Source organism: Petaurus breviceps, unplaced genomic scaffold (genome assembly GCF_028583685.1).
Source record: "Petaurus breviceps papuanus isolate PSGF00001 unplaced genomic scaffold, PetGlider_PUasm1.0 577, whole genome shotgun sequence".
Lineage (NCBI taxonomy): Eukaryota > Metazoa > Chordata > Mammalia > Diprotodontia > Petauridae > Petaurus > Petaurus breviceps.
Genome location: NW_027186389.1, coordinates 1,440,149 through 1,449,133, shown reverse-complemented (window position 1 = coordinate 1,449,133; position 8,985 = coordinate 1,440,149). Strand labels below are relative to the sequence as shown.

The 8,985-nt window shown below is 63.1% G+C and overlaps 2 protein-coding genes across 4 annotated transcripts in view; one reads left to right on the top strand and one right to left on the bottom strand.

Annotated features, from left to right (window-relative positions):
* Positions 1 to 5,950, top strand: part of SPHK2 (sphingosine kinase 2) — an 8,068-nt gene extending 2,118 nt beyond the window's left edge. For 2 of the 3 annotated variants that reach the window (XM_069103425.1, XM_069103424.1), the window contains 5 exons: positions 1,712 to 2,201; positions 3,351 to 3,500; positions 3,603 to 3,697; positions 3,772 to 3,887; positions 4,008 to 5,950. In XM_069103425.1, coding sequence (XP_068959526.1) covers positions 1,823 to 2,201; positions 3,351 to 3,500; positions 3,603 to 3,697; positions 3,772 to 3,887; positions 4,008 to 5,415 — 2,148 coding nt within the window. In that variant the 5' untranslated portion in view covers positions 1,712 to 1,822 and the 3' untranslated portion in view covers positions 5,416 to 5,950. Of the gene's footprint in view, positions 1 to 6; positions 1,025 to 1,711; positions 2,202 to 3,350; positions 3,501 to 3,602; positions 3,698 to 3,771; positions 3,888 to 4,007 lie in introns of those variants that run through there. The other variant, XM_069103423.1, reaches the window with a different exon arrangement.
* Positions 5,951 to 6,253: 303 nt separating this feature from the next.
* On the bottom strand, positions 6,254 to 8,708 carry DBP (D-box binding PAR bZIP transcription factor; the record flags this gene model as incomplete). The annotated part of the gene is made up of 3 exons (XM_069103457.1): positions 6,254 to 6,913; positions 7,240 to 7,451; positions 8,192 to 8,708. Coding segments are annotated over 3 exons (945 nt in total), but the record flags the coding sequence as incomplete, so codon positions are not given.
* Positions 8,709 to 8,985: the final 277 nt, after the last annotated feature.

The following is an 8,985-nucleotide window of genomic DNA, read 5'->3' as shown; positions in this document are numbered from 1 at the left end:
CAGAGTTTCTGTCTGTTTCAGGGTCTTTGTTTCAGGGTTTCTGTCTGTTTCAGGGTTTTTTGTTTCAGAGTTTCTGTCTGTTTCAGGGTCTTTGTTTCAGGGTTCCTGTCTGTTTCAGGGTATTTATTTCAGTTCCTGTCTGTTTCGGGGTCTCTGTCTCCCCCTCTCAGTGCAGTTTCTGGAGGTGCCTGTCTTTGCGTGTCTTATCTCTCTGCTCCTGCCTCAGGGTCTCTTTCTTGCTATGTCTGTCTCTAAGTCTCTGTGCCTCACAGAGTTCTCCGTCTTGCTATGATTGTCTCTGTCTTTTTGTGTCTCTGTTTCTCAGAGTTTGTCTTGCTGCATCAGTCTTAGGGTCTTCGCACCTTTGTGTCTGCGTCTCTGCCTCTGAATCTCTGCCTCTGTGTCTTGTATGTTTTTCTGCATCCCTCTCTGTCCGGGAGAAAGGCGCCTGCGTCGGCCACCGCCCAAAGTAAACATGGCGGTCGCGGCTCACAACCTCCCCTCTTCTGGCGCTGCTTCTCGCGAGAGTCGCGAACGCAAAGCCTCCGGCCGTCCGGCCGGGCGGAGCCCCGCTCCTCCGCGATCCTGGTGGTTCATCCAAGTCAGGCCTACATGTCCATTGGCTAAAATTCCACACACCTCCCTCCCACCCCTTACCCTCCCCACAGTGCTTTGGACCGATGCGGGAAGGCAGGACCGGGAGAGAGGCGGGACTTCCGGGTGTGGGGAGGGGGCGGGGTCAGAGATACTGACACTGAGCAGAGATTGAGGGGGAGACGAGGCTGAGAGACACGGGGACTAAAAGAGACTCCAAGACCGGGAGCGGCGCCGAGACCGTTGTAGTGACACCGAGAGCCCGAGAGAGACAGCGACTGATGAGACTCTCAGAGAGACGCAGTCACTTGGAGACGGGGCCAGAGACAGAGCCGAGATGACGGGGGCGACGCTGGGACGGAGCTAGGGAGAGCCGGCGGGGGGCCCGCAGGGATGGGGCCCTGACGCGGCAGCCGCCGCAGCCCGGACGGTGAGAGGCCGCTGGGGTCGGCCATCCCGCAGGCGGGGCCGGGGCTGACGAAGGGGGAGCAAAGGTCGGCCCGGGGCGGGGCGGGGGCGCCCGGGCCGAGCAGGACCTTGGCCAGAGACCGCGGGGCCCCGGGCGTGCAGATCGGCGCTTGCCCTGGCCCCTGCTGCTGAGGTCCCTGCTATCTGGCCACGCCAGACTGGCCGTCCGCGGACGCCCCTTCTAAAACTCGACCAAGGTCTCCGGGTTTCTGCTCTGTGTCTTTCGTGCAGTCCTAAGGGCTGGGTGCGTGTGTTCTGGGGGGAGGGGTCCTGACCCTTCCTTTTCTCTATGTACAAGATCCTCTGGGCAGCTCCCCCCCCCAACTCCCTTAGGGTCTCGTCTGTCTCCTTGGCCCTGGGGTGGGGGCCCTTTGGGCTTGACTGACCTCTTTCTGCACATCTTGGAGACTCTGGGGGCCTTGGAATGGGGGAAGAGAGCTGGAGGGCTAGTAAAGAGATGGGGCTCTTCAGCAAAAGGAGTGGGCTCCATGAAATAGTCTCAGGCCACCAAACGGTGCCTTGCTGGTAGGGGCATGAGGGTCATGGAGAAGGCACTGAGGAAGTTGGGTCTGGGCCAGATTCCTCTCATATTTCTGTATCCGTGTCCTTCCCTAACCTGACCCTAATTTCTCCCTTCTTCTGCCTGCAGATCCTGACCTTTGGGGAAGAGCTGAACTGACCTCCTAGGGCCAGGGAGTCAAGCCAGAGCCCAGAGCCCTGATCCCTGGGCAGCCCGGGCCAGCTAGGGCTGGACTGGGCCATGGCAGGCACCCCACTCCTGCATGGGGAGTTTGGCTCCTATCCGGCCCGAGGTCCCCGCTTTGCGCTGACACTCACCCCTGTGGCCTTGCACGTGCAGCGGCTTCGACCTAGACCAGAGGCCTGGCCCCAGGGGGGCCTGGTCCCTCTGGCTGAGGTCTCTGGTTGTCGGACCTTGCGAAGCTGCTCCCCTAACGACTCTGCTGCTTACCTGTGTGTCTACACTTACCCACGGGGCCGGCGTGGTGGCCGCAGGCGGGCGGCTCGGACGTTCCGGGCTGACCGGGCCACCGACTACGAGGAGAATCACGCAGAGGCCCAACGATGGGCCACTGCTCTCACTTGCCTACTTCGAGGGGTGCCCTTGCCTGGGGACCTGGGTGAGCTGCAGGACCAGGGTGGGGAAAGGCCATCAAGTGGCAGGGGGATGGAGAGAATGAAGTCCAGAAGGAAATTAGAGACCCCAAGTGGATGAACTCAGGAAGCATGAGTGGGATAGTCTGGGACAGGACCTGGATTCACAGGGGAAGGTGGGAAGAAAGGTCAGGTTCTGAAGAGATGCACCCTGCAAGGATGTCTAGGGACCCTCTGAGGGGACAGTAAGAAAGCAGCAATGATGGAAGGAAAGAGGATGGGCAAGCCAAGGGAAGAAGGCAAGAACGGACACACACGCACACACATCCCAACACCGTGAGACCAGGAGTGAGGAGTCTGGGACCTGGGTGTCTTCTCTTTCTGCAACCTCCCTTCCCCCACCCCCTTTCCAAGTCAGGCTTCTTCGTACTCTCCATGTCTGCCCCGCTCTCTCTGCTTCTGGCCCCTCTCCCAGGCTACACTTCTGTTCCGCCCTGCAGCCCTGTGTGCCTGTCTGTTCCTGTCTCCCTGCCCGCCTCCCCCTGCCCCCTCTCTGTGTCCCCATCAGGGAGGCATGGGTAGAGACAGAGGAGAATGGCCCGGGAACTGGAACTCCCTCTCAGTCTTTCTATCTCCAGGCTTGCCTCCCAGCATTCTCTTTCTGGGTGACAGTACACCTGAGACCCAGGGGATTAGGTGGGTGAGGCACTGTAAGCCTTGAACAATTGGCCCCATCCTTACACTCTCCACCCCCGCCCCTGGGCAGTGTGCCAGGTCACCTAGGTCCAAAGAACAGAAGCAATGAAATAGACCCTCCTCCATTGTTTCCCATTGGGGTGGGTGGTGTGGGAGAAGTTTGAGCCTCAGGGTGGAGGGAAGGGGTGTCAGGGAGTGCACCGGAAAGAAGGCTCACTTGGGGGCAGGTGTGTATGTGGTGAGGTGCAGGACGCAGGTGGGCAGGACTAGGGATTCTAGGACGGGTGAGGAACCAGCTCTAGAACCTCATAACGTAATGGAATTGGGGAGGGGAGCGTAGATCTTCAGAACCACAAATCCCAGCAGGGCCTAGGCTCGTCGGGCTCCCTGCCGGAGGAAGCTCGGCCCCGAAGCCTAATGGGAGTTGTAGTTTCTTGCTCTAAGGACGGCTGAGACCTTTCTTGCCTCCCTTGCGCCAGAGATCACACCCGACCTCCTGCCCAGGCCCCCCCGGCTGCTCCTATTGGTCAATCCCTTTGGGGGTCGGGGCCTGGCCTGGCAATGGTGTAAGAACCACGTGCTGCCCATGATTTCCGAAGCCGGGCTCTCGTTCAACCTCATCCAGACAGGTGAGGCAGGCCGAGCCTGCTGAGTACCCCCGAGGTGGGGGAGGGGGCGGCTGGGGGGGGGGGCCTGCCGTCTCTCACCGCTCTGGCCGTTCCTCTCCCCAGAACGGCAGAATCACGCCAGGGAGCTGGTGCAGGGGCTGCGTCTGAGCGAGTGGGATGGCATCGTCACTGTCTCTGGAGACGGCCTGCTGTACGAGGTGAGTTGGAGCCGGGAGGCCCCGCCGCCAAACCAGGGTCCTGGGGCACCCACACGGCCTCTGTCTGCCCACAGGTGGTGAACGGGCTCCTGGACAGGCCCGACTGGGAGGAAGCCGTGAAGATTCCCGTGGGAGTCCTGCCCTGTGGTTCGGGCAATGCCCTGGCCGGAGCAGTCAACCAGCATGGGGGGTAGGCAGGGGCGTCTCGGGGTCCTCCCCTTCCCCCCCTTCCTGCCGGGCCCTGCACCCCTCTGCGGCATTCTGCCCCTCCCTTTCTGACTCAGCATCTGTGTCCCTCTTCCCTGGGCAGGTTTGAGCCAGCGATGGGCCTAGATCTGCTGCTGAATTGTTCCCTGCTCATGTGCCGGGGTAGGGGCTCTCCACTGGACCTGCTCTCAGTGACCTTGGCCTCGGGAGCCCGCTGTTTCTCCCTCCTCTCTGTGGCCTGGGGCTTTGTATCAGATGTGGACATTCAGAGTGAGCGCTTCCGGGTTCTGGGCCCTGCCCGCTTCACCCTTGGCACAGTACTCCGCCTGGCCTCCCTCCATGTCTACCCAGGCCGCCTCTCCTACCTCCCAGCCTCCTCCCCAGCCTCCAACGGTCCCCCAGCTCTGGCCCAGCCTCTTCCCCGAGCTGCCTCTGAATTGGCCCTTGCCCCAACTGTGGCTTCAGCTCCTTCAAAAGACATGCACTCACCCTTGCACCGCTCAGTGTCTGACCTGCCCTTAGCCCGAGGGGCAGACTTTCCCCCAGAACCCCAGCAGGAGCCCTCCCCATCCCCACCTCATTCTCCAGGGCCATGCCTCCTCTCCCCTGACCCTCCCCTCACCCCCGGGCCTGGCTCAGATCCAGCCTCCAACTCCTTGATGGCTTCAGAACCCCTAGCCTCCCATAATCCCTTGGTCCATTCTGACCCTCCAGTATCCTCCAGTCCCATGATCCCCTCTGATCTTGAAGCCTCCCCTTGCCTCCCAGGGTCCTTAGACATCCTGTGCTCCCCCAACTCTCCAGCCTCTCAGACCCCATCAGCCTTCTCTGCTGTTTCTCCAGCCTCTGAAGATCCTGGGGAACTTCAGGCCCCCAATCTCTCCTCTTCCCCTCCGTGCCTGGAGCCTGGGGAGGCTCTTGCTTCCCCATCAACCCCTTCTAGTCTCTCTCCTTCCCCTAACTCACAGAACTTCCTGGAGCCTGGGGCTTCTCCCATTTCAGAGTCACCAGGCCCTGGCACTCACCACGGCCCCAAGGATGACCTGTTGCCTCCCCTGGGCTCCCCACTGCCCCCAGGCTGGGTGACCCTGGAGGGAGACTTTGTGCTAATCCTGGCCCAGTCACCAAGCCACCTGTGTGCTGACCTGGTGGCAGTCCCCAATGCCAGGTTTGGGGATGGGCTGGTGCACTTGTGCTGGGTGCGAGGCGGAGTTTCCAGGGCCTCCCTGCTCCGGCTCTTTCTGGCCATGGAGAGGGGGAGCCACTTTGGCTTGGGCTGTCCCCAACTTGGCTATGCTACAGCTCGAGCCTTTCGCCTAGAGCCACTCACCCACCATGGAATCCTCACAGTGGATGGGGAACAGGTGGAATACGGGCCTCTCCAGGCCCAGATCCACCCTGGCCTAGGAACCCTACTTGCAGGCCCTGAGGCCCAAGAGCCCCAGCTGGCCAGGGGGGAGGCCTGGGGACCCAAGTGTGGGACAGTTCCCTGGGGAGGAGGCAAAGCCTAGGCTGGCTAGGGGAAGGAAGCCCAGTCTCCAGGCCCAGCATCAGTTCTGGGCCTGTTTGTTTGGAGGAAGGCTTGGCTGGGTGGAGCCGGCATCTCCACCAGTTCTCTGTCTGGGGCTGAGGCCCAGGCCTGGGCTTCTGCTGGAGGACAGAGCTCTCCTCTCTCTCTCTCACCTCAGGGGATGAGACTGGTCACCAGGGCCAGTCTCCAAATAGGGACCAGGACTGGAGACAGGGTCTCCAGAGCAAGCTGGACCTCCTGAGGGCAGAGCCTTCTCCTCTTCAGCCCCATGATGGGACCCAGAATGTGGGGGGTACCAGATGGCAGAACTGCCTTCCCTGGGCCCCCAGATGGGGGTTGCCCCTTCTGCCTCCTTTGCTCCTGGTGAGCACCCCCTTTTGCACTAGGACCTCCTCCCTGAAGGGGTGGGGTGTGCCAGGGACTCCTGGGGCCCCCTGCCTCAGTTTCCCTCCCCTACCCCAGTGGTCTTCAAGGCTACAGCCTCTATGCAATAAACAATAACAACGCTTGCTTCAGCCCTTTGGCCCTTCCTATGTTAGGAGGGAAGGTGGAGAACCTGGGGGAAGGGTAGATCCACTTTACATATGGGGTAGAACTGAGGCCCAGAGGGGGAAATGGCCTCCCCAAGGTTCTGTGCAGGGTCCTGCCCCTTCCCCCCCCCCCAAGCAGCAGATGCTTGGCTTCTCATGATTTATTGGAGTTATTCAACTGGAGAGGGCCAGGGAGCAAAGGAATGGGAAGGGCCCCCCCCCCAAACCCCTAACCCCCCCCCCTCCCCCTCCCAGAGGGGCGGGGCCGGGGTCCAGTTGATAGATGTAAAAAAATATATATATATATATAGATATAGATTTATCATCATCTCAGCACCTTGCCCTACTGTACCCTGGGCCTTAGCCCCTCAAGGAGCCCAGATGGCCAGCCCATGGCCACACTAGTGGGCAGACGGGGGGAAGAGTTCAAGGGACAGGAATGGGCTGCTGTGGGATCCTCTGACTTCGGGGTACTTCACCTGGGCCTGGCCCCTCAGTCCTGGCCAGGGAGAAGGCCAAAGTCCTGCCCAGGGCCACACAAGGTCCAGCTGGCAGTGTTCCCGGGAAAAGCCTGCTGGTCCCAGTATGCCAAGAACTCAGGGTGAGGGGCCCAAGGTCCTCCTTGGAGGAGAATGTCCTGGGGATAGAGGTGGGGACAGAGAAGTCAGCCTGGGAGCTGGCAGCCAGTCAGGGCCAGGGTGGGGGCAGGGGGGCACTGGGGAGGCCACAGCATCACAGGGCCCCGTGCTGGGCCTGGTAGCGGGACAATACTGCCCGGTAGTGTGAGAGCTCCTGTCGAACCGCTACCACCTCCTGTCTGAGCAGGGCGTTTTCCTTCTCCAGGAAGGCTGCCCGCACTGAGATCTGGTTCTCCTTCAGCCGCCGGGCATCCCGAGAGCGCTTGGCTGCCTCGTTGTTCTTGTAGCGCCGGCTCCAGTACTTCTCGTCCTGGGGAGGCAGGCAGGCAGGGTGTGGGGCTCAGACAGGGCAGGACGAGACAGCCCCTGGCCGGGTCAGTTGGTACATCCCTAACCAGAGCCAACCAAACTCCCGAATGACTGCCAATGAGAGCCTTTGACCCAAAGTGTGGGTCAGCTCCTCAGCCCGGCCCTTAAGGAGGGGAAGAGGAGACCTGGGCTCCCCTCAGGGGGGGTGGCCTAAGGCACCGAGGGTGCCGCTCCGGCCTCCTCGGCTTCGGATCACCAGCCAGGGAGGGGAAGGCTCTCCCGGGGAGGGGGGGGCGGGTCCCGAGGGGAGCGGCCAGCACAGCTCACCTTCTGCTCCTCGGGCACCTGCATCTTCCGAGCCTTCTTCATGATGGGCTGGGGCTTCAGCTCCTCCTCGGAGAAGCGGTGCTTCCGGGGGTCGAAAGTGTCCTGGCCTGGGACGCTGGACAGGGCCAGGTCAGCGGGGTCGGGCTCGAAGGTCATCAGCACCTCTACTGACTCGGGGTCCACCGGGCTGGGGGTGTCCCGGGAGGCCGGGCCTGGGGGAGAGTGAGAGAGTGACCTCGGGGTCCTTCTCCCTCCCACTTCCTCCATCCATCTAGGAGTCTGACGTCACCCTGGGGTCAAAGGATCCATCCCCCAGTCTCACTCCTCGTGGGCCCACCCCCCAACCAAACTGGGCACGGTCAGTGATGGTGGGGGGGGTAAAGTCCTTCTGGCGGTCCAGCCACGACCCCTCCTGCGGTTCCCTCGGACCCCCTTGAGGATCGAGGAACTAAAGGAGAGGAGCTGGAGGCCCTCCCCAGTACCAAGAGCTTGGCGCATGCGTAAGAGCTTCCCCTCCACCGCTGGGGCCAACCGAGGACACGGCGGCGGGGCGGGGGCGGCGTCACGTGTCCAGAACTCCTCCGCTCCCGCCCCCGCTGCACGTGACCGCGCAGCAGCGCGCGGGGCTGCGTGCCCTGGGGAGTGGGGAGGGGCTCACGTGGGCCCAGAGTGTGAGGCTGCGGCCCCGGGCGGGCCCCGCCAGGGAGGACACGGGAGGTTTGACAGGGCGAGGCACTCCAGTTCCCAGCAGCTCCAGCGGCAGAGGCTCGGGCTGAGAGCAAGCAGCCGGCCCAAAGGGCTGCTGGGAGCTGTAGTCCAAACATCGCCCAGCCCACATCTCCGGTTGGGGGTGACAGGTCCGGCCGTTCGCTCGGGGACCTCTTCCTCCCTGGGGCTCTGAATCTCCCCTCTCCTCTTTCCCGCCCCACCCCCCACCCCCACTCAGGTGCACCTGCGCGCTGGGAGCCCGAGCCACCTGCGCCTGGGGCCCTAAGTCCCAGTACGTGTCCCCCCGGAGACATCCGTGGAGAGGCAGGCGTGGGCGTGGACACTGGAGAGGAAGAGCTGGATGGGGCCGGGGACGAGGAGCCTGAGGAGCAGGACGGGGCGGCGGCATTAGGGGCAGGGGCTGCACGTGGCGCCGGCGGCCCGGGGTCCGGGGGGCTGGGTGGCAGCCCGTGCTCCAGCAGGAAGGCGTCCAGGTCCACGTCGTCCACGTCGCCGAAGGGCAGAGGCCGCTCCCACAACAGCGAGGCCAGCAGGGCGCCAGGGCCCGGGCCCGAGCGGGGCCGGCCCGAGACCCCCAAAAGGCCGCCCACCTCTTCGCTGCCGCCGACAGGCGCCTTCCGCTCCTTCTCCTTCAGGAGACCTGGCAGAGAGACGGACAAGACGGGGCGGACAGGGGCGGGGCACACGGGCAGCGAGTCACAAGCAAAGCGGGTACAGGGGCAGCGGGGCACACAGGCAGCGAGTCACACGCAGATAGGGGCACACGGGTAGCGAGTCACAAGTAAAGCGGGCACAGGGACAGCGAGTCACGCAGAGCGGGGCACACGCAAAGAGGGGCAGCGCAGGACAGAGGGAGATGCGCAGAGCCCAAGGCAGGGGATGCAGACAGGGCCAGGCAGCGCCCGCGAGATGGAGAGGCCGAGAAGGTGGGGGGAAAGTGCGGGGCGGGGAGATCCACGGGGCGCCCAGCACGAGACCGGGAAGGGAGAGGTGGAGGGGGGCATCAAGGGGCCGGGC